Source organism: Colletotrichum gloeosporioides (genome assembly GCF_011800055.1).
Source record: "Colletotrichum gloeosporioides strain Lc1 chromosome Unknown consensus_50, whole genome shotgun sequence".
Lineage (NCBI taxonomy): Eukaryota > Fungi > Ascomycota > Sordariomycetes > Glomerellales > Glomerellaceae > Colletotrichum > Colletotrichum gloeosporioides.
Genome location: NW_025544695.1, coordinates 142,523 through 169,170, shown reverse-complemented (window position 1 = coordinate 169,170; position 26,648 = coordinate 142,523). Strand labels below are relative to the sequence as shown.

Below are 26,648 nucleotides of genomic sequence, written 5' to 3'. Positions count from 1 at the left end.
ATGTTGGACCCGTCGGCGAGTCGGCGCCAGCAGCCCATGGACTCGTCCGCCGTCTACTCCCACTCCCGCACCCGCACCGTCTCCTCAAATACCTTCCCCGTCGCCATCCAGAGCCCGACGCCAATGCACCTTGCCCACGCCCCCCAACAACACTCCCGCCGCTCGCCCTCCGTCAACACCTTCAGCACCACCTCGAGCGTGCCCCCTCCCGCCGCCTACCGCACCTCCCCCACGACAGATCTCCGCCGCTCCACCTCCTCACGATCCGGCGGCGGCTCCCCGCAACCCACCGGCTACGTCGCCCTGCTCCGCAAGCAGAAGGCCACCGTCTGGTGCGACCGCGCCCAGTACGAAGACCCCCGCCTGCTCGCCCAGCAGCGTGCCGCCAAGATGCGCGCCACCCTCGAGGTCATCGGCGGCCAGCGCGCCTCCTCCGGCCTCTCCGCCCCCTCCGGACGCACCAGCACCGGCATCTCTGCTACCGGCAAGGTCGCCGCCAAGATCCGTCACCACGGCAAGCCCGCCGTCGTCGGCTACGCCCCGGGCGACCACCACGTCGGCGTCGGCGGCGTCCCCATGCGTCTCTCCGCCACCGAGGTCGAGGGCGAGGACTCGGACGAGGACGACGCTCGCCTGCACCACCGCCGCACCGGTAGCAGCGGCCGCAGCAGTCTCGCGAGTCGTCGCGGCCCCGGCTATAGGTCCTCGGGCGGCCTGGGCAGCGGCAGCGGACGCAGGTGGAGCCCCGGCGACACACCCGAGAGGACCGGCAGCCTCGTTGAGGAGAAGCAGGAGGACACCCTGGGCGACAACGCGAGTGGCAGGGCCATGACCACCGGCTCGTCCGGCAGCAGCGCCGAGAGGGCCGACAACCTGGGCGAGCTGAATATGAACACCAACGCCGCCAGGCTCGCCAGCAACTCGCTCATGCACCAGACCGTCACCCGCGAGAAGAGCGTCAAGGGCGCCGACGATCTCCGTAGGAGGGGAAGCGTCGACGAGCGCACCTCGACGCTTACGGGAGGCCGTCTCTACATTGCCAACCCCGATTAACACCTCTTCACACACACGAACGAGCTCGAACACACACGATGAGAGGCCCTCGACGGGCCACCCTCGGAAGAATTGAACTCGAAACTTTCCTATTACCTGTTCTTGTACGAATGCCTTGCCGAGCAACACACACACGGTCGTTTGGGGGAGTCAGAGACCACTGTTTTCTTTCCTACTATCAAAACCTGCATCACATCGGCGTTTTCCTGGATTTTGTCTTGTTTTTACTTTTGGGTGGGATGATACCATACAGAGGCCATCCCGAGATCACAACACTCGGGTTTGGATTCCATTGTCTCGAGATTCTCAAAACTCCTCGTCGTTTTCCTCCTGTTTTCCTCACTACGATCGCTACCCACGGGTTTCTTTCTGCGTGTCTGTGTATTTTTCTGTCCTGGTTCTATTTTCCCGAGTACGCGGTCTACTCCTCACACTTTGATGGTTTCCCTGTTTGGGGCCATCCTCTAATCTGCGGGCAAGACAAAACAGTGAGGGGACGGAGGGGGGGGGGGGGTTTTGGGGGGGGANGGGGGGGGGGGGGGGGGTTTTGGTGGCGGAAGACAAAAAGCACACACTGGTTGCGAGGGAGGAGGATGATACCACATGTTCAGAGACAACCCCCGGATGAATGGAGAGGGGGGCGATGTCTGGGGAGGAGAAGTGAGACAAGACAGACGGAGCTTGAAATGCTCGAATATGAAAAGCCATTCTTGGGCACATGGCGAAAAACATCTTTCTTGGGGCAATCTGTGACAATTCCCGCCACGCAGTGAGAATGTGAAGTTAACCTCGGGTCGAGGTCTGCCAGCAAGCAGTATGAATTCGATTGCAGAAGCAGCAGTCTGGTCCTCCCTGTGACAGGGAGAAGCTGCGCCAGCACCTGAGGTGTGGTCTTTGAAGCTAATGCGACGTCGAGCTCGACGAACCAGCTAGCTAGCTGCATCGCCGTTTCCGAACGTTTGCTTGCTCCCAGGGTATAGCTCTCTCTCCACGTCCGAGGCCCTGTACGGGATGGGCAATCACCTCCCCCGCCGCTTGTCTCGCTGTAATTCTTGACAGGTGATGAAGGATGAACCCTTCCTGGGCAATACCCCCAATCCTACCTGCCGTCTCCCCGGTGCGTTGGTTTCGAGTCAAGCGTCATATCTGGGGCGACCTTGAGAGGTGGGATCTACGGATGGGATAGGATAGCTTGTGGGGTTGGTGAGGTTGGAGAGAGAGAGAGAGAGAGAGAGCCGCTTGCGGTGCTACGCTTCTTGAGTGGCTAGTGCTGGTTGGGGAGGTGGTTTTCTACGGTGTACGGATACACTAGGAATGGTCTGCTGCTTTTTTGTTCCAAACATAGTACACTTTTTGACGGGCGGCTGCCAAACACGACGTCGCGACGGGGCTGCCGTACGGTCTGAAGCTGTTGTAACGCTGCGACGGCGTCTTCTTGAGGTGCTGCTACCTTGCCCGAACTTACTTGGTGAGCGGGTTTGGCGCTCGGGGTGAACTCCGAGCTGGTGGCCTGCTTTCTTTCTACTTAGAGTTTCTCGTGGCGCGTTTGGGTGAGGTGAGATTGATGAGTGTTTCTGTAACCGCGCCAGCGCTGTTTGGGGTGGTGTTTTCTCTCTCTGGAGGGGGAATACGAAGGTGTGAGACTGTAGATCACGACGATGGGACGTTGGGAGCTTGGGGGTGATTGATCTCCCTCTGCTGCCTTGGTTGAAGATGCCGAATTTTCAGGGAGATACCGGTTGTAGTAAGGGACAGACGAGGCAGAGAGAAAGAGAGAGTTCTGCAATCGTCGCGCATGGCAATCGCAGATTCCTATCGACGAACATCCCCATCCATCGTCCAGCCACCCGTTCCCGACACCGTGGGAGAGCATGCACGCCCCGTCACATCATTTAGGGTTCTGTGCGTGCTTGCGTCGGGCATGGCTTGGGGCGGCGGCGGCGGCGGCGGCGGAAAGGGAAGCTGTCGATCATCTCGTGTTGCCCGCGAGACGGGACCCCTTCGGGAGCGCAGTGCAGTGCAGTTGGACCCCTAAGAAGGGCGGCATCATATGTGGCTCTCTTGGGGCGGACGAGGGCAGGCCAGGGATCTGCCCGCTAGGGGGGATATGGCATCATGATGTAACGTTCTGACTTGCGCCAAGAGCTGAGACAATTTTGGCAGCACCGGTTTTGTGGGGAGCTGGGAGGACTTTGCGTTATTGGTTCACTTCCGCGTGTTCGTTTTGGCGGCAAGGCGGTTGACGGTTCGTTGTGGAGTTTCTGTTTGCTGCGGTGGTGGAGCCCGCTCGGTGAGGGCGGCTCGGTCGGCGGGCTTTACCGGGGTGCCGGGAATAAGGCAGGGTGAGGGAGCCGGGGACGTGCGGAGGCTGGAAGTCAGCCACGGATGTGGACACCAGCCACGGGGGAGGTGCGTCAGCCACAGGGGCATCGGTAGTTCGGTTATCTTATCGGAGGCGTTAGCGCGTCCTGCGGGGTCGCGTTGCTGGTAAATAGGTCTGTTAGTGCAGAACACTGCTGAGATGTTGAAGACGGGTCTGTAATGGGTCAACCATACTGGAAGATGCGACTTGATGCCACCGAAATGTTGATGTAAGTGATGAATACTCTGTGGATGGTCTGCAAAGAACTTCAACTCTCTAATTGCACAGCTTGCATCTAATATTTGGTCGTTTGACACCTACACCTACCTCATCGCGCCTATCGCACCCCATCCTCACAAAAGGGGTAGCGTCCTAACAGCACCTTCAAGCCTCCAACAGACTTTCCCATCTGCACCAAAAGGGGCGCCCCTGCCACTCCCAGCGGCCCAAAGACACGACCCCGGCCTCGCTGACGCCAAATTTACGCGTCCGTCGCGTCTCGGTGGAGGACCAACGCTCTCCTGCCCTCACGCAACCACCACCAACGGCTCCATCAACGGCCCTTTCCACTTTGCTCCATCCACGATTTCACCTTTTCGAGACCTACGACGCTGCCGCAGCTGTCCCCTTTGCGATCCTAAGGCGGCCAACCCATGTCTTGACGCAGTCGATGCCCTCAATTGGGATCAGACCAGTCTAATCTACTTCTCGACGTTCCTTTCGACCGCCTCAACTTTTCAACACTTCAACTCTACACCGACGAACCCCACAACCTGCAACCACTCAACCAAGCCCGACGATACACGGTCGCGACCCCTGCGACACACACAGCCCTCCGATGCCTTTGTTCGACATGTCACCCAATCTGCAGAGAAAGAACGAGATGGAGAACGGCTTGAAGCGGAGCCACGACGAGTACTCGGGCGATGAGGTCGCCATCGACGACCGCGGCCTCGACGCCGGCGTGAAGCAGCAGGCCACCGAGGGCGTCGTCCAGCCGAGCAAAGGTATCTATGCCCGACGCACCTGCCACTGCAGAGTAGATCAGTGTCCTGACGACCTAGCAGCAATGTCCCCCTCTATCGAAATCACACGCGACACCCCTCCTCCCCAAAGCAGCCCGGACTCGCTGACCACGGCGGGCACGACCACACCACCACGCGACTCACCCTCTCCCAACCCCACACCAACCAAGGCCTCGCCTCCGAAGCAGACCCAGACCGCCGGCGCCGCTCCCTCGTCACAACCGCCCGCCTCAGCGTCGGCATCGTCGACAACCCAGCCACCTGCTAAGCGCAAGCGCCGCACCGCCGCAGAGCTGGAGGCGGAGGCGAAAGAGAAGGCCCAGAAGAAGAAGGAGCGAGAAGAGGAGAAGGAGGCGAAGCAGGTTGAGAAGGCCAAGCTCGATGCCGAGAAGCAGGTAAAGCGGGCCGAAAAGGCAAAGGAGGAAGCGGAGAAGCAGGCGAAGCGGGATGAGAAGCGCCGCAAGAAGGAGGAAGAGGAGCGCAAGATCAAGGAGGAGAAGGAGAAGAAGGAGCGAGCTCAGCCGAAGCTCATGTCCTTCTTCACACCCAAGAAGGCCCCCGTCACGCCAAAGAAGGAGTCGCCAGCTGCCGCCGTCAAGACGGAGAGCCCTGCAAAGGCCTCTGCCGCCGAGTCGACACCGGCACCGACTGAGAAGGAGGAGAAGTCAGAGTATGAGAAGCGATTCAAGCCCTTCTTTGTCCACGAGACGGTCCGCATGGCCAAGAACCCCTTCGAGATGGACGAAGAGGCACACGCCGCCAAGTCGCAGATTCTGGACGAGTACATCGACGGCAAGAGGACAATGGCTGAGTCGAGCAAATTCAACCCCGTCGAGATCTTCCAACTACCCTGCCGCCCCGCACCACGAGGCAGAATCTACCCGCCCGTCAGATACACCATGGAAAAGATGCAGAAGCTCATCCAGAAGGCCGAGGGTGCCGGCGAGGAGGACAGGAAGGCAATCACAAAGGAGACCGCAGACACGCTTCGCAAGATTCCTGTGAAGACCCTGCGCTTCTGGCAGGATGTGCGCCCGCCTTACAAGGGAACGGTAACCCTCAGACCCTACCAGGCAGGTAAGGACGGCATGCGACGACTAGCACGAAACCCCACCCTGCGCGGCCTCGTGCCCGTCAACTACGACCACGACTCAGAAGCCGAGTGGGAGAGCGAGGGTGAAGACGTCGATATTGACGACGACGACGAAGAAGACCTCGATGGCGACGGCGAGGATATGGACGAGTTCCTTGACGACTCGGAAGACAACGGTCCTGCGAGGTTTGTTAGTGCCAATGGACTCGAACCTGTCAGTACGGGCGTCTGTTGGGAGGATCGCAAACGCATGGGCCCGAATCGCACCATGTACGAACACAGGATGGAATTCATTCTCGGTAAGTCACCTCCCCTACCAGACGCGTACCGCCGTGCTAACACCTGCCGCAGAGAGCCTCGATTCCCACCACAGCATCGACCCCTTTTCGACAAAATACTGGGAGCCCGAGCCGAAGCAGAAAGCACCCAAGGCTACGGCCAAGACGGCAGACACATCAGCGCCGGCCAACGCCTTCCAAGCCATTGGGGCCAAGAACACTCCGCAGTCGCTTCCAAAGAAGATCCTGGAGAACAACGTCCTGCAGGAGCTCAAGAAGGTCATCCAGGCGAACCCCAAGATTGCCAAGGGCGGCTTGATCGATCTGTCGTACGTTGCGCTCGCCCACGCCAAGGTCTCGCGCAACGACATCAAGGAGGCCATCACGACTATTGCTGAGCGTTCCGGCGGTCAAGGGCGTGCCGGCTCATGGGTCGTGAAGCCCCTGTACCTTGATTAAGGGGCACCATCAGATGTGTTGCGGATGCATGGCGTTATTTTCTTCGTTTTTATTCTTACTCGATGAGGATACCTCGGCGGACATGTCTTTATCTCACAGTTCGCCTTTTGTCAAAGTTATGGAGTGCATGGATTTTCGGAGGTACGAGGGCATTGGGATGGAGGAAATGGGCGGACAGCATTGGCATCGTCCCGTCTTATCCTCGACAAGCCGCCGGCACAGGGTCTGGCGGCGAACAGTTTGATTGCTTGCAAGCCTGCCTTCATAGGGCGGCTATGATATGACGGCATGAGGGCGGCGTATGATGGAATTATTTGGTCTTGCACGGATGCATAGTTGTGCTCCGACCACCGGCGTTAGAGAGGCTGGTAGATATTAGGAAAAGCCTTACATTTCATTGGATGCTAGCGGTACGTGATGTCGTCCGTCTAAATGTGGCTCTACAGAAGCTACTCCTTGACTGAACGAGCATACCTCTCCGGAAACACCCCCTCGATATCAGCCAGGACCTGGATAGCAGTGAACCTCGACTATTGACCATTAGCATAAGACCAACATGGCAACCGGGGGCAGCAAACTCACAATCCCTCGACAGAAAATGAGTCCAACCCCAGAAAAGTACAGATTCGGATCTGCCACAACAGTCAGTCACATCATCATCACCCATCCCCGAAGCAGTACTCACGTCCAGAGAAGGTCGTAACCCCAACCCACTCCCCCTCCTCATCCACCCCAATCCTCCCAACATTCTCAATCCTCCCCGCCGTCTCCTCGTCCACGAACCCGCTCTCCGCCCACATGCTCGGCACATCAACGTCCCCGAACCCCGTCGCGAACACCACCGCGTCCGCCTCAACCACCCGCTCCGCCCCGGTGTCCCTGTCCACGACGACGACCCCGCCCTCCGCGAAGCCGCGCGCCTCGCCGCGCTCGATCGCGATCTTGCCGTCGAGCACGAGCTGCAGGGTCCCCGGCTGGTCGACGTAGAACGCGCGCCCGCGCTGCTCGAGCTGCGTGGAGACGACGCACGGGGAGCGGTTGACGAGGTAGCCCGCCTCTTCGAACTTCTCCGTGCGGGAGGAGTGTTGGGCCATGATAGAAAGGATGGCGGATTGGGCGAGGGTGCGGGCGACGCCGACGGGGAGGGCGGACTCGGCGAAGTCGGCGGACTCGGGGGCGTTGGGGAGGGAGGTGTAGCGCGCGGTGATGAGGGGGAGGAAGGCGGGCATGTCGAGGAGGACGGTGGGGCTGCGCTGGAGGATGGAGACGGAGGGGACGAGGGGGGAGAGGGCGAGGTCGGCGGCGATGTCGTGCGCGGAGTTGCCGGAGCCGATTACCAGGACGCGTTTGGAGGCGAAGGGGGCGGGTGTGTGGTAGGACGTGGAGTGGAGGACGGGGCCGGGGAAGGAGGGTGGTGCGGGGGGCGACATGGCGGGCAGTTTGAGGTTGGACGGGGAGAGGATCCAGCCGGTTGAGAGGATGAGGTTGCGCGCGAGGAGGGTGGTGGTGTGAGATGTGAGGGTGTCGGTGAGGTGGACGGTCCAGAGGTTGGTGGTGGGGGACCAGGTGTTGCGGGTGACGGTTACGCCGCCGAAGAAGGGGAGGCGGAGGTCCTCGACGGCGGCGCGGTAGTAGGATGTTAGTTGCGGCCCGGAGAGGAACTCGGGGAGGGAGGACGGGACGGGGTAGTCGGGGAGTTGGATCATGGACTTGGGGTGGTGCAGGCGGATGGAAGCGTAGCGGGCGGAGGACCAGTTGCCGCCGGCGAGGGGCTCTGTGTCGAGGACGACGCACTCTGCGCCGGCGCTCTCGAGGCGGATGGCGTTGGCGATGCCGTTGCAGCTGCCGCCGACGATGACGGCGTCGAGGATGGTGGACGGGGGGAGGGAGGGCAGGCCCTGGGCGGAGGAGCGGCCGCGCTGGGAGGACGGGAGGAGGGAGGAGGAGGAGCGTGGGAGGGGGTTGAAGGGGCGGGAGAGGAGGGCGTGGACTTGGGTTGTCAGGCCCCAGATCTTGAAGGTTGTGGAGGAGGAGGTGGTGGTGATGGGGACGAGCTTGGCGAGGCCGGTGCAGGAGGTTGCGGGGTGGGCGCAGTGGAAGGCGAAGGGGACCTCGAGGGTTGCGAGGGTCGGGGAGAGTCTGACGAAGGCGGGCTTGAGGCCTTTGAGCTCGGGTTCGGGGGAGAAGGTGGACGGGGACCGGGTCGAGGAGAGGGATTCCCAGGCGCGGAGGATGGCGGCGCGGCCGATGATGGTGCGCTTGTCGAAGGTGAGGGTCAGGCTGTCCCTCCACCAGGACTCTTCGATGAAGAGGTCTGCGAAGGAGGGCCAGTCGGCGTTGGTCACGGCATCGGAGAGGGCTGTGAGGAAACGGGATGCTTCGGCGGCGACGTCGACAGTTGATTCGGAGGGGAAAGGGGGCACGGAGGGGATGGGAGAGGGGAGGTCTGCGACCTTGGTGCGGGTGCGGTGGTTCGTGAGGGTCGTCATTGCGGCTGATTGTTGATGAATGAGATGGAGGTGATGTATGAAGGGCAGTGTGGTGAGATTCTGAGGCTGTAAGTCTGGGAACTTGAGGGCTTTGGCTTCATGAGACTTTCCGAGAAGTACCTGAAGATGGGAGGCTTTTATACCAAGATATAAGCACTCTAGATGAAGAAGCCTGCGTATAATATCACAGTGGCCAGTCATATTGAAACATCAAGCATATGGATCAATGTACAGACACTTTGAGCACATCAGCAGCCAAACGGTCCTTCAGTAAAGACATACAAAATTACTGATGCAAGTAAGATCCAGAGCGGGAAATTCGCAACAACGTCCAATCACACCGAACTGGTCTTACCGCTCGCAGCAGTCTTGAGACTCCAATACTGCGGATCTACAAACCATGCATGAACTTGATCACATCGTCACAGATCCTCAGGAGGGCTCAATAGAAGTGCAGTCTGGGATGTGACGTCCACCCGGATTTCACGGCGGAGTTTAGGATGGGGTCCGGGGATTGCGGGCGAGAGCTCTTGGGTCGCGCTATTCCTCGGTTCGTATTCCATTCGTCTCTAATTCGTGGATTGGGTTTGGGAAGCTGACCGGGGAGCGTACCTGGACATTGGAGGGGGAGGTCTTCTCAAAGAAGCAATCTTTCATGGTATCCAGATACGTTGATTGGCCCCGTTGGATGTTGCTTCGGGAATATTATTTCAACTGATTGATTTGACACGCGGGCTCAGCGGGAAAAGCATGCAATGTTCTGATAGACACGATTACCATGGGAGTGTGTCAACATCATAGAATGAGACGGAGACGAGCAGCAGGCTGGTGATACAGGTGGAAGTTTTGGCCATGGGGGCCAAATCTTGGTGTTGGTTTGGGGGATGCATGGAAATTGTTAAGCGACATCATGTGGGCGGGATAGTGACGTGACAACGTGTTCGCCTCATCCCAGCCCCCGAAGAAACACCATCATTGGAATCAACATTCAAGTCATCTAGATATCCCACGTACTTCAATCGCCATGGCCGCAAAGACGTCAAAGGTGGAGCGGACAACGATCGCGGGGTCCATCGAGATACCCCGCATCCTCAACGGCCTCTGGCAGCTTGCCGGCGGCCACGACCAGGACGTCAACGTCGCGGCCGCCGCAGAGGCCATGAAGCCTCTGTAAACTGCCACGGCTTCACATCACGTATCAAAAACATGGACTGACGTCGTGTAGCATCGACGCCGGGCTGGACGCCTTCGACATGGCAGACCACTACGGCCCCGCTGAGCTCGTCCTCGGCGAGCACGCCCGCACCACCGCCGGCGACGCCCGCCCCGTCACGGCGTTTACAAAGTGGTGTCCGCCCGAGACCGGAGATAAGTCCCTCGCAACCGCCGAGGCGGCCGTCGACCGCGCGCTGGCGCGGATGGGCGCGGCGCGGATCGCGCTGATGCAGTACCACGTGTGGGACTACACGGACGACACGTACCTGGTCAACCTGGCGCACCTGCGGACGCTGCAGGCGCGGGGGAAGATTGCGCATGTCGGGCTGACGAACGTGGATACCGCGCATCTGGAGATGCTGCTGGACTCGGGGTATGAGATTGTCTCGAACCAGGTGTCGGTGTCGGTGGTTGATTTGCGGGTTGTGAAGGGACGGATGGGGCGGGTGTGTGAGGAGCGAGGGGTGGGATTGCTTGCGTATGGGACGCTGCTGGGCGGGTTCTTGGGTGAGAGGTGGGTTGGGATGGAGGAGCCGACGGAGGAGGGGTTGAACTGGAGTTTGAGGAAGTATTTGCGGTTTATCCAGGTTGCTGGAGGGTGGAAGGCTTTTCAAAGTGTTCTTGAGGCGGTAGCTGGTGTCGCGAAGAAGCATGGTGTCTCGGTTGCTGCTGTTGCGATGAGGTGGGCGTTGGATGTTCCGGCCGTGAAAGCTGTCATCATCGGGGCGAGACTGTCTGAGCAGAGCTGGGAATATGCCGAGAAGAACATCGAGGCGTTCGGGTTCAAGCTTGATGAGGATGATCGGGCTGCGATTGAAAAGGCGCAGGAGGGCTTGGAGGATATACCGGGCGACTGCGGCGACGAATACCGACGGCCGCCGTTCATGACGGCCTCCGGGGACCTGAGTGATCATATCAAAGAAAGCAATGAGATGCAAAAGGTGGAGGAGGCCATCGCCATGGGGAAGAGGGTGGAGTTCCACTCGGGGAGCAAGTGGGAGCCGATCTGTGGCTACTCTCGCGCGGTGAGGGTTGGAAATGTGATCAGAGTGTCGGGGACCACGGCGAATCCACCGCAAGAGCTGCAAGGCCAGCTGGGGGTGGTCGGAGGAAAGTCTGCAAAGTCACAGGCCTTTGCGGCGCTTGATATCATTGAGAGGGCTGTGAGGCGACTTGGGGGGAACATGGCAGACGTGGTGCGGACGAGGGTGATGCTTCAGCGAGAAGAAGACGTTGAGAGTGTATCGGCGGCTCACGGATGGGTTTTCAACTGTCGAGGGGTCTGGCCTGCGAATACAACAACGACGGCTGGGCTGGTTGGGGACGAAGTTCTGGTTGAAATCGAGGCCGAGGCGGTCGTTGGGAGTGGGAAGTCTGTCGTCGCCATTTCATGAGCAGATCTCACAGCTTGCAGTAGAGAAAGCACCACCAAGAAGTTCAAATCAAGATACAAGTACAAGAACACCCTAAAGAAGGTTTTGCTGTTGTTCTATTTTTCGACGCTATAGGCTCGCTCTCTAGGGCGTAAGGCAACACTTAAATACCTAGCATAAGCCATTGCCACTGTTACCACCCTGAGGTTTGACGTTTCTGACATAAGAAGAAAAAAAAAAAAAAAAAAAAAAGAANATACCACGCCTAGCGCAACAAATGACGACCATTAACCCCAGCAAAAAAGATGATTTGAAAGGGACGAGACTCGAACTCGCGCGGGTTGCCCCCCCAGGAAACAGATGTTAAGCTGACCTTAACCTGGCGCCATAACCAACTCGGCCACCCTTCCGATGTTGCGATAATAAAGAATTTGAATCCATATTGCTCACAGCTGGCACCAGAAACGCCTTGTCTCCACCTGCGAGATGTTCGACTGCTCAATGAGAACCCCCAAATCTGAGAGCTTTCGGGCTTTGGATTGAATTAGACAAATAAAGAGTCGGAATCATCTTCAGGAATGATCACATTCGAGAGTGTCGTCTTGTCTTCAGCGCGCTTAGCCCGCAGCAATTGCAGGGGTTTCAGTGGCTGAAGAGCAGGCCGAGACGAAACTGGTCCACTCCACAACAAGGCCTTCATTGTTGGTTCTGGTTTCCATGCTGAGGCGAACCAACTGCCTTGCATTTAGATGCCTATTTTTATGATGTTGTATTAGTCATAGTTGGTGGAGTATTTGGTCAGATATGACTTTAAATAGCAGCGTGCGGCACCAAACCCGACCACTTGATCGTGTATCCTCTCAATCCTCACTTAAAAGGCTCACTTGACACCTAACTTTGACAACTTCGCTTCCAGTCTACCATGTCACAATTCAAATTTCGTCCTCTAGAGGAGGCTGACGCAATCAGGCTTTTGGTTCTCCATCCTTCCCACGAGACAACAGCGCCTCTATCCAGCTCCCTGATCAATACTACTCTGTCTGTATGCGACTCTGACTTCGTCAACGGCTATCTGGCTCTCTCGTATGTATGGGGAAATCCGGCCCGCACATCATCTATCCAGATTGACGGGATCGACGTGGGAATCACGGATAATTTGGCGGAAGCTTTGACTCAAGTCCGCAATGCCTACCCTGGAACCCCCCAGCGAATCTGGGCCGATGCTCTCTGCATCAACCAGTCGGACACTGCAGAGAAGAATAAACAAGTGCCGCTCATGGGCAACATCTACTCTCTTGCCAAAACCACAGTCATCTATCTTGGCCCCTTATCACCCGCGATCGAGACGATCTTTAAGGCTGTTCACGACAGCAAGCCAGAATTCGTCAACGTCGACGCCACGGGAAACTCCCGGATCGCGCTGGCTAGAGATCTGCAGCAGCTGAAGAAGGTCGACGTAAAAGCCGGCTCAGAACCCCCGGCCGCCGCCATCGAAGAGCTGCTTCAACGGCCATGGTTCACCCGCGTATGGGTCACTCAGGAGCTCCTTCTATCCCGCGACGCATGGGTCCAGTGCGGTGCTCTTCGCGTGAGATGGAGAGAACTTGGTGCGCTTCTGGCTCCCATTCTGGACCGAACAAAAGGAGAAGGCAGCACCGCTTTGCAACAGATGCACTCACTAAGCTTGGATGATGAGGAGGAAATCATTCTAGGTCAAAGATCGATGTACTCCTCGGGAATTCCCAAGGTAACAAAAGAAAAACCCTCGCTCTCACGCATCCTACGGATGAGACAGGGATGCCGCGCCACCGATCCTAGAGACATGATCTTTGGATATATGGGTATGCATGCCGACCGGGATAAAGTCGCCGAGTTCTTCACGGTGGACTACGAAATGCCGCTGAGGCAGCTTCTCATTTTGACGGCCAGGTACATCCACAGTCGAGACGGACTGGAAGTGCTACTCCGTTGTGTCAAGCGCCCACCCACCAACAACTGGTTGAACCTGCCTTCGTGGGTGCCTGACTGGGGTATCCATGAATGGTCGCAAGCGACGAGCAACACAAATGCCACGATATCGGCGGACGAGATTCTACCCAGCACCTTGGAGAAACCCCTCCCAGGCTCCAGTTATTTGCCTCATCAGGATCCCAAGTTCATTCGATACGTCAGCCCTGTCCTTCCCCGCCCACAAGACGTCCCTCAGTGTGTAGTTGATTTTGTCAAAAGAGCCGTCTACGCTATGCGAGAGTTCGGCTACTGGAATTATAAGGAACAGAAAGAGCTCATAGAAGTGGAGAACGTTTCTTTCTGGAGAGACCTGGACATTGGATCGTCCGAAACGCAGAATCCCAACCCGATCAGGCTCTTCCCAGACAGCTTCTGGGACTTGCCTGCGGAAGATGAGGGAGAATCCCCACGGAAAAACACCCACAGCCCCACGAAGGGGGAACGTCACAAAGCGATACTCGCTACCAGGGCATTCCAGACTCTCTCTTTCTTCAAGACTTACGTGGGAAGCGGGACTATGTCTGCTTCAGACTTTGAAGATGCCTTCAAGTGGGATCTTTACGAAGGACAGAGAATTCGACTAGCGCTATCTGCTGCCGGTTTTGTCCTTGCGGTGCCAGCCTATGTAGAGGTGGGAGACGTATTCATGAGGCTGGACCGTTGCTCGTCTATAGACCAGAAAACCCATTCCGAAAACGACTATTTTGGCGGTTTGTTGAGGCCGCTTGGAAAAGACACAGGCGACTCTCGTATAGAGGCCTTTAAGTGGCTTTGCTTCGGCGGTGTTCCTCTTTGCAAGGAAGACTGGTATAAAGGCGGGTGGGAGACTAAATTTGACATGCGCATGATGCGGAGACTGCTCCCCACTGAAGTCGATAATAACATCTTGAAATGGTATGATGGCGATTCTTACATAAAAACTGGAAACCTTAAGTACATACAGCTCTACTAAGGCTAGCTGAAGTTGAAACGGTACAGGCTTGTAAAATAGAATTTTGTTTACACGTGCGTCCTCATCTTTATGATTGAAGTGCTCTAGTTATTGCGTTCTGGGCTGCAGCAGATATTGATTGGTCTTGCTTGTGTTTGTCATATCTAGACGAAGTGGCTCTGCCTACACGCCACCCCTTTCACCGCTGCTCCGCTGTCCCAATATATGCGGTCCTCAAGGCCTCGGCCCGCTCACTTCAAATCCATAGTATCCACAGACTTGAGGATCGTAAACGTCCTGTGATTGCAGTCCTTATGCACCTGAGAGTGGTCATGGGGAGGATCACACTCTGCGATGGTGCCCGTCGGATGGTGCTTCAAGCAAGCCGGCAGCACGCCGCCGTGGTTATTCGGAGGGCAGTAATCATTGACCTTCTTCAGGCGGTAGAGTAGTGACTCGTGAAGCACGGCATCCTTGGGTATATCGCGCGTCTCCCCCTTGTTGAGCGGAAAGCGCACGTTCTCCCATTCGCCGTCTTCAAGCTCCCAGCGCTTGATGAAGGGGAGCCATTCTGTTCAAGCTGCGTTAGCAATTATCTTCAAGGACATGAAGAGGGCTTACCCATGAGCTTCCACAACAAGACCGTAAAGAATCCCGTTCCGGTATTAAACGCGAGCGAGTCGTGGATGGGGGCCTTCATCGCCTTATGCTTCTTGTCTGCATACTTGCCCTTGAAGTGCTTCAACTTATCCTCCCGCCATTTGAGCGCAGCCTCGGGGTGCTTCTTGCCCACCTCCTCGACTTCGCCAATCATCCACGCCAGCGCAACATCACTGAGCTGCAATCTGTCGCACCCAATTGCCTTCCCCTTGGGCGGCTTGCGCGTGGAGAAGAAGTTCTTGATCGTCTCCCACCACGTCATCTCAGCCTGGCCGCCTTCGAGGGGGTTCTTGTCCGAAGCGGGCCACCCGCCGCCGACATCGCCGTGGCACCCGGGGAACCAGACCTCCAAGATGTCCTCGTGGGCCTCCTCGCCCTTCTTCATGTCCTGCGCCATCAGCGCGGCCTTGAACTTGACGCGGCGCTCGTCGACGGCGACCGCGTGGCGCACGTGGTGCGCCGTGCCGACGACGGGCACCGGGATCGGCGCCTTGCGCTCGAGGATGGCGACGGAGTTGACGCAGTCCCAGATGCCGAGGAAGTGCACCTTGATGTTGGACTCCTTGCCCTCTTTCTGGTCCGTGTCGCAGTGGGACGAGACCTCTTTGCGGCAGAAGGTGTCCGAGAACGCGGCGATCTCGTCGGCTGCGACTTCAAAGTTGTGGCCGTGGACGGCGGGGTCTTCGCCCTCCTGGTGATCGTGGGTCTCCACGTCGGCTTCTGTGTCGTCCAAGAGAGGCTGCGTCTCGCTGTGGCCATTGCCGTTGCCGTTGCCATTACCGTTGGCAGCGGCAAGGGCAGCGGCTTTTTTGGCTGCCTTTTTCTCGGCCTTCTTGGCGGCCTTCTCCCTGTTCTTCTTCTTGGGGTGGGAGACGATGAAGTCCTCGACCTCTCCGGCGAGGTAGCGCTGGTAGAGACGGTAGGCGAAGGGGACCATCTCCTCGTTGCCCTTGCAGAGGAGGCCGACCGTGCTGATCATGCGGGCGAGGAACTTGGCTGTGAAGGCGCCGCGGCTAAAGCCGAACATGTAAATCTTATCCCCCTGATGAATTGAATTAGTACCATGGTAAGATGGTAGAAGAGGAGAGGCTTACGGAGTCGTAGTAACGCATCAGGAATCTGTATCCAGCCATGACGTGGGCATCGAAAGTGTTGCCGATGCCTTGGTCAACGGTCTGTGAGATGGAGCTTTGCATCTCACCGAACCAAGTCTTGTTAACGGACTTCTCGTTAATGTCATACGTGCCGATTCCGGCTATTAAGTGGAAGCGATCAGCAGCAAAGAAATAATTAGTCAAAATGAAGAACGACTTACTCTGGTAGTAATGGTACTGATCAGGATCGTTGCGGTCCAGCTTGCTCAAGAGCTTGACGACATTGGTGTCGGCGTTGGTGCCGGTGAAAGTGTTACCTGTCCCATCAAAGCAGAGAACGAGCTTTCTGGGTGTTCGCTCGCTCCCAGGGTGCTGGCCCTGGGTTGTCGCGCTCCCGTTTGCATGGCCGTTAAGTACGCCGGGCATAATGTCTGACAACACGAGTGAAATGCTAGTAAACGAAAATCTCTGGTTTAAAATCTCTGGTTTGGATATGTGCGAACTACAAGCTGGCTGTCTCCAGAGGGCTTTGACACCCCATATATCAACTATCTCTGTCACAAGCAAGCTTCCCTAGCTGAGCAGCTCGCCACCAATACCAAGATAGCCACTGATTATCGTCAATCCAGGTGGCGGGCGTTTTCTGGCTAGTTGCACAACGTTCAGACGGCCGGAGATCATCGAGATCATCAACCAAGACCAAACCAAGAGGGAGAGGAACGTACGTCACCTCGTATACACGGCGAACGGCAGCGCGTCGTCCTCCCAACCCCTCATCTCGTGTCTTACACATCAGCTCCCCGCAGGGCTTTAGACATATCTCCTTTTTGGCGTCTAGCATCTGATAACCAATAAGCCACTGGGTAAAAGAAATCTGGCACGCGACCGGTGAACGTTCGTTCGCGGAGAGCACCCGTCGATCGGTTGAACCAGGCGGCGGCACGGCAGCCCGGCACCCGGGGTGCAACCGCCTGTCTGCCCTCAGACATGTCGTGCTTATTCAACACATCTGTGCCAGCTACTAGAACACGTAACTTTCCCTGGTCTAACCGCGGCCAAGAGAGATCTGCGAATGACAGCGGAAGGTTATCGTGTAGTACAATCGCACGGCAACCGGCGTTACCAGTGGTGGGTCGGCCAGTCCGCGATAACCCGAGTCACCCGCATGTCGTGTAATCAACTCTGAACACTACGTGATAGGCAAGAGGACGGTTTCGATGCTGGTGGATATAAGCCTAGAAACAAAATGTCTGAGACCCAGCCTCCGCGCCGAGGTCCCCTCCTGAGGGGGAAGGGGACAATATGTGAGCTGTCAGAAAGCTCGTTACCATATCAGGCCACAAGCTCAACCGTTCTGATTCAACGAGCTGGATACAGGAGCTTTTTCATCGACTATTTCGTACATGCTTGTCTCAGCTTCTCTACTCTTGTAACCCAATCTGGATATATGCTGCAGCCTTCCGCCGATCACCTGTACGCATTGTACGCAGGGCGAGTCAACAGCCGCTCAGCGCGGGGAAGATAGCTTTATGTCTCAGCAATAAAAAAGTGTAAGCCGGCCCGCGTTGAGCAAGGAAAACAACGCACATGAAAATGTCTTAGAACCGTCCCGCAATGCAGCATGCCTAGACAGGCGGTCAGCGGCATTTGAGGTTCCCGTCGGGGACCCCGCCGTGGCTTCTGCCAATCACGCAAGCCGTGATGACCATTCTCAGCATGCAAGACATCGTAGCCGCTGTTTCACGACATGGTTGAAGCTAGCCGGGAAAACCCCTCAATCGTCCAAGACATAGGAGAAAGTTACAGATGCCAAAGCAAGGTGACGAAAGCTGTCTAGGGGCACTAATGTAGCTAAGGAAGAGCTGAAAACATCGCGGCCTATCTGATGATCTGACAACAGTCCCGGGGTAAAGTTGGGAAAGACGTCACCATCTCGACAATGTCAATTGGATGCTGACCACCCTTCGCCACGACGTTAGGCTAGCTCCGGGGATCGATCATCTTAAGCATGTCTGAGCCTTAGGGACTCGGAGTGCCTGCAGACGGTGCGGGCCGTTTGGGACGGGAGCCGGTTGCGTGAGTGTTGGAGGACGCAGATCTCAACCGTAGACGCACCTCGGTCCAAATCTGTGCCTTCTCGGCCGCCTTGGTGCGGCTGGCCCAATGTCACTCTTCGGCTGGCATCCCTTCCGTTTCCCCTCCATTCCGCTCCGTACTCTAACGCCGTACATGCCTCCGTCCTGCCAAATTCTCTTCTGCCTCTTGGCACAAACCTTTCTGCATACCCCGCCCCGTCGTGGCTTTCTGCATGTCTCCGGTTGCCGTTGATCGTTACCCGAGGGCGATGGAAGGAGAGCCAGTGAAGCTTCCTGCAATGTCTCGGGGACAGCTCTTTCACCGCATTTCGAGCGCGTTTTCGGCCAGAGGCTACATTCTCGAGGTTGGCCCGTGTCTCTCCGGGCCGCTAATCTCGTGGAACGGGGGGCGGTGATGCACCGAAACGGGGTTGCGAGCGCGTAGATCCATGTTCCGCGCGGTTGAGCGAGACGCCACCGAAGTGCAGACGAGGAGGTCAGGGGATGATGTTGTTGCGTTGCCCCGCAGAGGGGTCGAGGGAAATGGGAGATTCGGTTGAGAATGGGTTTGGTATAAGTGAGGTATGAGGGCGGCGATGGAAATGTGATCCCGGGCCAGATATCTCCTCTCACATCCTTTCTAACCCTGTTCTTTGCCCGTATACCAAGCATTGGGCAGATTCATGGCGTTCAACACAAAGTTCCAGGCCGGCGAGTCCTACGGGGACGAGCGCAAGGGGTCTAACAACTTCTTCGCTGACCCCAAGAAGGTCGCCATGGATATCATCAAGGACCTGGGCGGTGCCCACGGCCAGCTCAACCCCTTGGAGCTTACTGCTCTTATCCAACAGCTTCTCCAGAAGGGCGAGCCTCTTGATGACAAGAAGGGGTAAGTTTGGAATCAAACCATAGGTGACAAGAAGTCTAACGATGAGTAGAACCACCGAGGCCTTGATTGGCATCTTGACCTCTCTTCCATCCGGGTCAAATACCAGAGTACAGCTCACCAATAAGCTCATTGACACGCTGTGGGGAAACCTCCAACATCCTCCCCTGAGCTACGTCGGCGGTGATGTCAAGTATGAGGTCGTCAAGACCAAGGAACAGCTCGCCAAAGAGCAGGCCGACCTCGCAGCCCAGGGCAAAGCCACCCAGTCTCCCGAGGAAAGCCACATCACCTTCAAGGCCCCAGACTTCCCCGACATCACCCTGCGCGAGCACCTGCCGACGCCGCCGGACGGCCTACACAACTACAGAATGCCCGACGGCAGCTACAACAACATCCTCGAGCCCAACCTCGGCGCGGCCGGCACCCCCTACGCCAAGACGGTCAAGACCGAGAAGCGGCTCGCCGGCGTCAAGCCCGACCCGGGCCTGCTCTTCGACCTCCTGATGGCGCGCGACGACAAGAAGTTCACCGAGAACCCCGCCGGCATCTCCTCGATGCTCTTCTACCACGCCTCCATCATCATCCACGACATCTTCCGCACCAACCGCCACGACCTCAACAAGTCCGACACGTCCTCGTACCTCGACCTCGCGCCGCTGTACGGCTCCTCCTTCAAGGACCAGCTCGAGATCCGCACCATGAAGGAGGGCAAGCTCAAGCCCGACACCTTCCACGAGAAGCGCCTGCTCGGCCAGCCCGCGGGCGTCAACGTCATGCTCGTGCTCTACAACCGCTTCCACAACTACGTCGCCGACATCCTCCTCAAGATCAACGAGAATGGCCGCTTCACGCTCCAGACCACCAAGGACGCCGCCCCGGAGGACCAGGCCAAGGCTGTCGCGAAGCAGGATCACGACCTCTTCAACGTCGCGCGGCTGGTTACCGGCGGGCTGTACATCAACATCTGCCTGCACGACTACCTGCGCGCCATCACCAACACGCACCACTCCAAGAGCGACTGGACGCTCGACCCGCGCGTCGAGATCGGCAAGCAGTTCGACGGCGAGGGCGTGCCGCGCGGCGTCGGCAACCAGGTCAGCGTCGAGTTCAACCTGCTGTACCGCTTCCACTCGTGCATCTCCAAGAAGGACGAGCGCTGGATCGACGGCTTCTTCGCGAAGCTGTTCCCCGGCCGCAAGCCTGAGGACCTTCAGAACGTCGGCATGGAGGAGCTCGGCGCCGCGCTGATGAAGTTCGAGATGGGCATTGACAAGGACCCGAGCAAGCGCACGTTCGACGACCTGCAGCGCGGGGAGGACGGGAAGTTCAGGGACGAGGACCTGGTGCGGGTGCTGAAGGAGGCGATGGAGGACCCGGCGGGCACGTTTGGCGCGCGCATGGTGCCGAAGGCGCTCAAGATTGTCGAGATTATGGGCATCAAGCAGGCGCGCGCGTGGCAGGTTGCGTCGCTCAACGAGTTCCGTGACTTCTTTGGCCTGAAGAGGCACGACACCTTCAAGGACATCAACTCGAATGAGGAGATTGCTACTCTACTCGAGAAGCTGTACACCGATCCCGACATGGTGGAGCTGTACCCCGGTCTGATGATCGAGGACATCAAGCCCGTCCGCAACACCGGCAGCGGCATCTGCCCGACCTACTCCGTGGGCCGCGCCGTGCTTTCGGACGCCGTGACGCTCGTGCGTTCCGACAGGTTCAACACGATCGACTACACCGTCTCCAACCTCACAGCCTGGGGCTACAACGAGGTCCAGCAGGACTACAAGACCCTCGGCGGATCGATGCTCTACAAGCTGATCCAGCGCGGCCTGCCGGGCTGGTTCCCGTTCAACTCCATCGCCGTCATGCAGCCCATGTACACCAAGAAAGCCAACGAGCGCATCGCGCGCGAGATCGGTACCTTCAACCAGTTCACCCTCGACGACCCCAAGGCCCCGCCCAAGCCCGTCGTCGTCGCCTCGACCGAGGGCATCAAGCGCGTGCTCGGCAGCCCGGACAAGTTCGTCGTGCCGTGGCTCACGCCGCTCAACGCGCTCTACACGGACACCAAGAAGGACATCAGCTGGTTCATGCTCGCGGGCGATGGTAGCACGAACAAGCAGGAGAAGGTCAACTTCGTCAACGCGATGAAGAAGGTGCCGAACCTGCACAACGCGGTGCACCAGTTCATCGAGCGCGTGGGCCGGCAGCTCATCGAGAAGGAGACGTTCAAGCTCAAGGAGGGGCTGTGCCAGATGGACATCATCCGCGACGTGGCGATCCCGTTGAACGCGCAGCTGCTGGCGGACCTGTTCTACTTTGACCTGCGCCACGAGGAGAACCCCGGCGGCACGCTCAGCGCGACGGACCTGTACCGCCACCTGCTGAACATCCGCATCTGGGGCGTGAACAACAACGACCCCGGCCAGGCGTGGAACCGCCGCCGCCGCGCTGCGGAGAGTGCCAAGGTCATTACTGATTCGACGCGCAAGCTGGTTGACGAGGTGTCTAGAGGACGCGGTCTCAACTTGGGCTTCATCTCGGCGATCAACGAGGTTGCGTCCCGCAAGACGCACATCAAGAAGGACTCTCTGCGATCTTGTGGGTACAAGCTCGTCGAGGAGCTTCTCAACCAGGGCGGTTCTCCTGAAAAGGTTACCGACAACGTCTGGCTGACGGCGTTTGGCGGTATCGGTGTTCCTGTCACCACGGTAAGTGCTTTTTCTACTCTGCAGATGCGATAAGGTGGCAATGGCTGATCTAGTGTAGTTCTACGAGGTCATGGAGTACTTCCTCCGCCCCGAGAACAAGTCCATCTGGGGTGAGGTGCAGGCGCTCACGCAGAAGAACGACGAGGCAGGGCTCCATGCCTACGTCAACGAGGCGATGCGTCTCACGAGCGGCCAGCGCAACGTGCGCATCGCAACGGTCAAGGACGAGATCGACGGCCAGAAGGTCGAGCCCGGTAATGCTCTCGTCATGCTCCTCGTAAGTCTCCTCGTCGACTGCTTGTTAGATGGAAACATGTTGACATTCATCCCCAGGGTGCCGCTGGCCGGAACCCCAAGGAGGTCCCCAACGCGGACAAGTTCGACGCGAAGCGCTCGACGGACCACATCAAGCCCTTCAGCTACGGCCAGCACGAGTGCGTCGGCCAGGACGTCGCGCGGGCCTTTGTCACCGGCCTCGTCAAGCTCGTGGCGGACCTCAGACAGCTGCGGCCTGCGCCGGGTGAGATGGGCACGGTCAAGATGATCCAGGTCGGCACGGAGAGGGCATATCTCAACGACAGCTGGTCGTACCTCGGCTTTGACGCCAGCAGTAAGTGTTGCTTGTCAAATTCCCTCCATGAAGTTGATGCTGACTATGTATCCCAACAGCCTGGAAGGTTCACTTTGATGGACACGGACAGGGCACGTATGAGGGCGACCAGGAGCCAAACAAGCCCATCGACATGGGACGATACTACTACATCCTGCAGAAGCGCAAGGAGAGCCTTCTCAAGGGAGTATCTGCCTGAGCTTGGAGATATCCGTAGTCAACGGAAAAGTAAAAATACTGAGATTGCTGAATCCACTTGGTCTGTTGTACAAAAGTGACCATGCTTGAAGTCGCGAAATTGGCTGCTGTTCGAAGCTGTTGATGAAGGAAAGCGAGAGCGAATGAGAGCTTGGCAGTGGATCCCTCCCCAAACAAGTCTAGCGTATGCTTGATTGATTACATAAGGAACCGTAGATGAAGGTGGGTCACATCCAAATGCAGCGAGCGGGTCCGGACCGAAGCGAAGACCTTTAACAGCCAATCACCGCGCTTCGTCTGACGTAAGGTTCCTGGACGAGCGGGGCGGCGTCGGCGCCCTCCAGGGCCGACAATGACGTTATTCCCTGCTCACCTCGTTATTTTTGCCAACGAACATCTCCACCAAACAGACAGGCCGTCGGGAACGAAGAAGCAGCCTGGGCCGCTTCCATTTCGTCAATCGTTCTTCATCGTGACAAGGAGCGTCCCTGGGAGACCCAGCTGTCTCTGCAACATGCTCTGTGGAGCACGCCCTGAGCTGATCGGGATCGAGATAACGATAAGACATCGGCCCTGTCCACGAAGCAGGGCGGTTTTCTCTTGCATGTCCCGAGTCTATGCGGCTGGCGTCACAGCTTGGAGACGTTGAGAATGGTTCATGCATTGGCGAACGCAGAGGCCATGATGAAAAAGGGGGTTTCGTCGTGACAGCTTGTCAGTTGCATCGCCCTGCCCTCTTCAATGGTCTTGATCTCGTCACGTTGTGTTACAGCAGCCCAGAATCCGGAGCAGCCGCCGTCGCGTCCCACTTCCAATCGGATTTCTCTTCCTGACGCTGTCCAGCATCTCGGGCTGTCCGTCGGTGGATTAAAGACCTGAGGTACATGCGGCTCGGATACCAGACAAGCCAACAGCAACAGGACCGGAGCTGAGACCAAGCCTCGCCTTAGTACCGTCGGTGTCAATTTCAGCCTCTAAACCGTTTCCGTTGACCGAGGTAGAAAGAAAAAAAGATTTTGGCCGCCGGGCACAATGGCCAACAGCTCGCACGACTCATACGCGTAGATGACGTTTCCATCTCAGGCAAATGGCCACACGACAGCCTGGATAAGCAACATTGATTGGTTGTCAAGAAAAGGAAGCTACCCTTTTTTTGCCTTTGACCTTTTGCCTTTGGTCAAAATCTTGGTGGCCGTCACTGATAAAAGGGTGCGAGATGGAGGTGTTCGTGCGGTCTCGCGACATCCCACCCAGAACTCAGTCTGGACTCTGGCCTCTGCTTCTGCTCCTCGAACGCAGTTTACAAGGAACTGCTGACTTGGCTCGTTGAGTTTTTGAGGCTGCCAGCAGGGAATCCCGCGCCGAGCTAATTGCAATCGGGTTTCGAAATCCCATCCGAGCACTGCGAATCTGTCGACTAATTCGCCCTGCTTCCTTTCTGCGGTCTCTCACACGGCCACGTTGTCGCCTCGTTGTCGTTGAGTCTGGATCATTCTTAATTGCATATTGTCTGCGAACAAGTGTCCCAAGGTCGGATATCGCCGGCCACAGCTTGCTTGCGTAGCTTCGACACAACACCAACGCCTCAACACCCCTGTCCGTCATCACAGCAGAGTTACCGACATCCTGGCTGGCGGCACGCCATAGCGCACCGGACTGGGCTCCAAGTGATTAGATTGGCCTACCGCAGCAAGAAGTCTTTCGGTAGTGGCTCCGCTGACGAAGAGAAACTGTCTCTCTCCCTGGCTTGCATTCCGCATCTTGCCTCGTTGGCGACATTTTCCCTGCTTCCATCCCGTCGCATTGAACCCGCATTGAGCGACAGACCACCTTGGATCGGCAGAAACATTGGTTTAAAACACCATCGCGACACTCGCATATCCGACCGCAAAAAGCTTGTAAAGGGCATAACGCGATCACGTCCTGACGACCACAGCCGATCCGATCCGGTCCCTTCTTTTTTATTTTTCCTCCCATCCTCGGGCCTGCGCTACGATTTTGTCTTCTCAACCTTTTGCGCACCGCAGCATCACATCACCAGACCAGAAAACCCACGACCAATCCTGCCCGTGAGCTCGTCAAAACACACAGCCAGCAGCACGACTGCAGAAGCAGAGCAGAACACCACACAGAGATGTCGCCCGCTGCGCAAGCGCCCCCGACGGCCGCCGAGAAGGTCGCCTCCTTCTTCTCCCGCCTGAGCCCCGTGCCGGCCTTCCCCGACTACACCGGCCCGCACAAGGTCGGCACCGTTGATATCGAGGTGCCCGTCTCCGAGCTCGAGTCGCCCAGCCCGACGCCCTACACGGCCACCGAGATACACACCGTCCAGTGCCGCGTCTTCTACCCAGCTGTGCCAGAATCCAACGGCAAGAGGATAAACTGGCTGCCCTCGCCCCAGCGCCAGCATGTCTCGGCGTACACCCAGTTCATTGGCATCCGCCCAATGGTGGCCGATATGATCTCGTACGTCTTCCTTTTCTTCCTAGTGACAATCTGTGCTGACAATCGCCTCCGACAGCTTCCTCCCGCGACACCTCCACTACACCACGATCCCCGTCCATAAGAACGCCGAGATTCTCGAACCAGACACCCCGAACCGCCGCTGGCCGACCATGATCTTCTCCCACGGCCTCGGCGGCAACCGCAACACATACTCCCACCTCGCCGGCTCCCTCGCCTCCCATGGCATCGTCGTCATCTGCCCCGAGCACCGCGACGGCAGCGCCGTCGCCTCCTTCGTCCGCATCCCCGGCAAGCAGGACCAGTACTTCCTCCGCAACACCCGCCGCGTCGTCCCGTACGTCCGCCATGACCATGACGCCCGCCCCGAGATCTACGAGGCCCGCGAGGACCAGCTGCGCATCCGCCTGTGGGAGCTCGGCCTCATACACGTCGTCGCCCTCAACCTCGACCTCGGCATGGCCATGTCCAACCTCAACAAGTCCACCCCGTCCCTTACCCCCTTCAAGAACAAGCTCCACGTTCACGACCCCGGTTGCATCCTCTTCGGCGGCCACAGCTTCGGCTCCGCCTCCATCGTCCAGTTTCTCAAGACCACCTACTACGCAGAGTCCTCCGCCCTCGCCCACGTGCCCAAGCCCCTCTTCACCCCGCGCCGCGACTCCGCCCTCTGCAGACAGGTCACCGAGAAGAACGTCACCATGCTCCTCGACATGTGGTGCTTCCCCCTCCTCGCCCCCGGCTCATCCGCCCTCTTCGACCTGCCCCTGCCCGCCTACGCCAACAAACCCGCCGCGCCCGGCGGCACCGCCATCCTCGCCGTCGAGTCCGACGCCTTCTACAAGTGGACCGACCACCTCCACGTCACCGCGCGCGTCCTCTCCCCGGAGCCGTCCTCCAACGTCCTCACCCCCGCCACCTTCCGCCGCAGCGGCGTGCGCCTCCCCGAGCCCAACTTCTTCTACGTCGAGAACTCGGCACACCTCTCCCAGTCTGACTTTGGCATCCTCTTCCCCTGGCTGACCAAGAAGATCTTCAACTCGGAGGAGCCCGAGCGCGCGCTGCGCCTGAACCTGCGCGCGCAGCTGCAGCTTCTCCGCGCGAACAACGTGCCCGTCGCGCGGACGTGGATCGGCGACCTCGTCGACGGCACGGGGTCCGGCAAGATGGGCATCTCGGGCGACGAGGACGGCGACAACGGCCCGGACGACGGGCTGATGGACGACAAGGCCATCTTCGACAGGAGCGAGGGCAAGGTGCAGTTCTGGAAGTGGATCGACGTCATTGGGATGGGCTCGCCGGAGCAGACGCCCGCGAGCGCTGCGACCACGACCGCGACGTCAACAGCGGCGGCTCCGGGCGGCGGCGAGGGGGTGAATGCGCAGGTTGCCGGGGTGGAGCAGACGGACCGGGACATGGAGGAGGAGCTGGAGCCGCTGCAGGCTGTTGCTAGCGCCGCGCAGCACCAGGCGGCTGCGGTGCGGGCGTAATTCACGATGGGCACACGGATAGACATGTGCATAATTCACGTTGACGATTACAGGTGGCATTACGGGTTAAAGACGGAGTTGTTGGTTTGTATCGATTTTTCAGCATTGCGTGCGTTGAGCGCGCGGTAGATACCTCAGTCCTGGAGTACATACATTAGAACAGAATTCTT

At 58.1% G+C, this 26,648-nt stretch overlaps 8 protein-coding genes across 8 annotated transcripts; 6 read left to right on the top strand and 2 right to left on the bottom strand.

Moving 5' to 3' along the window:
- On the top strand, nucleotides 1–1,053 carry GCG54_00000530 (uncharacterized protein; the record flags this gene model as incomplete). The annotated part of the gene is made up of 1 exon (XM_045400667.1): nucleotides 1–1,053. The coding sequence occupies one exon, from the start codon at nucleotides 1–3 to the stop codon at nucleotides 1,051–1,053; it is 1,053 nt and encodes a 350-aa protein (XP_045263340.1).
- A 3,215-nt stretch (nucleotides 1,054–4,268) lies between these two features.
- On the top strand, nucleotides 4,269–6,270 carry GCG54_00000529 (uncharacterized protein; the record flags this gene model as incomplete). The annotated part of the gene is made up of 2 exons (XM_045400666.1): nucleotides 4,269–5,832; nucleotides 5,885–6,270. The coding sequence occupies 2 exons, from the start codon at nucleotides 4,269–4,271 to the stop codon at nucleotides 6,268–6,270; spliced, it is 1,950 nt and encodes a 649-aa protein (XP_045263339.1).
- Nucleotides 6,271–6,719: 449 nt separating this feature from the next.
- On the bottom strand, nucleotides 6,720–8,759 carry GCG54_00000528 (Dimethylaniline monooxygenase [N-oxide-forming] 2; the record flags this gene model as incomplete). Its single annotated transcript, XM_045400665.1, has 3 exons — nucleotides 6,720–6,800; nucleotides 6,853–6,902; nucleotides 6,956–8,759. 3 exons carry the CDS (start codon nucleotides 8,757–8,759, stop codon nucleotides 6,720–6,722), a joined length of 1,935 nt encoding a protein of 644 aa, XP_045263338.1.
- A 1,024-nt stretch (nucleotides 8,760–9,783) lies between these two features.
- On the top strand, nucleotides 9,784–11,368 carry GCG54_00000527 (uncharacterized protein; the record flags this gene model as incomplete). Its single annotated transcript, XM_045400664.1, has 2 exons — nucleotides 9,784–9,929; nucleotides 9,985–11,368. The coding sequence occupies 2 exons, from the start codon at nucleotides 9,784–9,786 to the stop codon at nucleotides 11,366–11,368; spliced, it is 1,530 nt and encodes a 509-aa protein (XP_045263337.1).
- Nucleotides 11,369–12,269: 901 nt separating this feature from the next.
- GCG54_00000526 (uncharacterized protein) lies at nucleotides 12,270–14,309 on the top strand (the record flags this gene model as incomplete). The annotated part of the gene is made up of 2 exons (XM_045400663.1): nucleotides 12,270–13,094; nucleotides 13,143–14,309. The coding sequence occupies 2 exons, from the start codon at nucleotides 12,270–12,272 to the stop codon at nucleotides 14,307–14,309; spliced, it is 1,992 nt and encodes a 663-aa protein (XP_045263336.1).
- A 230-nt stretch (nucleotides 14,310–14,539) lies between these two features.
- Nucleotides 14,540–16,471, bottom strand: GCG54_00000525 (uncharacterized protein; the record flags this gene model as incomplete). The annotated part of the gene is made up of 4 exons (XM_045400662.1): nucleotides 14,540–14,859; nucleotides 14,910–15,990; nucleotides 16,043–16,203; nucleotides 16,264–16,471. Coding segments are annotated over 4 exons (1,770 nt in total), but the record flags the coding sequence as incomplete, so codon positions are not given.
- A 2,329-nt stretch (nucleotides 16,472–18,800) lies between these two features.
- On the top strand, nucleotides 18,801–22,526 carry GCG54_00000524 (Psi-producing oxygenase A; the record flags this gene model as incomplete). The annotated part of the gene is made up of 5 exons (XM_045400661.1): nucleotides 18,801–19,006; nucleotides 19,056–21,717; nucleotides 21,776–21,994; nucleotides 22,051–22,327; nucleotides 22,387–22,526. 5 exons carry the CDS (start codon nucleotides 18,801–18,803, stop codon nucleotides 22,524–22,526), a joined length of 3,504 nt encoding a protein of 1,167 aa, XP_045263334.1.
- A 2,133-nt stretch (nucleotides 22,527–24,659) lies between these two features.
- GCG54_00000523 (uncharacterized protein) lies at nucleotides 24,660–26,478 on the top strand (the record flags this gene model as incomplete). The annotated part of the gene is made up of 2 exons (XM_045400660.1): nucleotides 24,660–24,991; nucleotides 25,047–26,478. 2 exons carry the CDS (start codon nucleotides 24,660–24,662, stop codon nucleotides 26,476–26,478), a joined length of 1,764 nt encoding a protein of 587 aa, XP_045263333.1.
- Nucleotides 26,479–26,648: the final 170 nt, after the last annotated feature.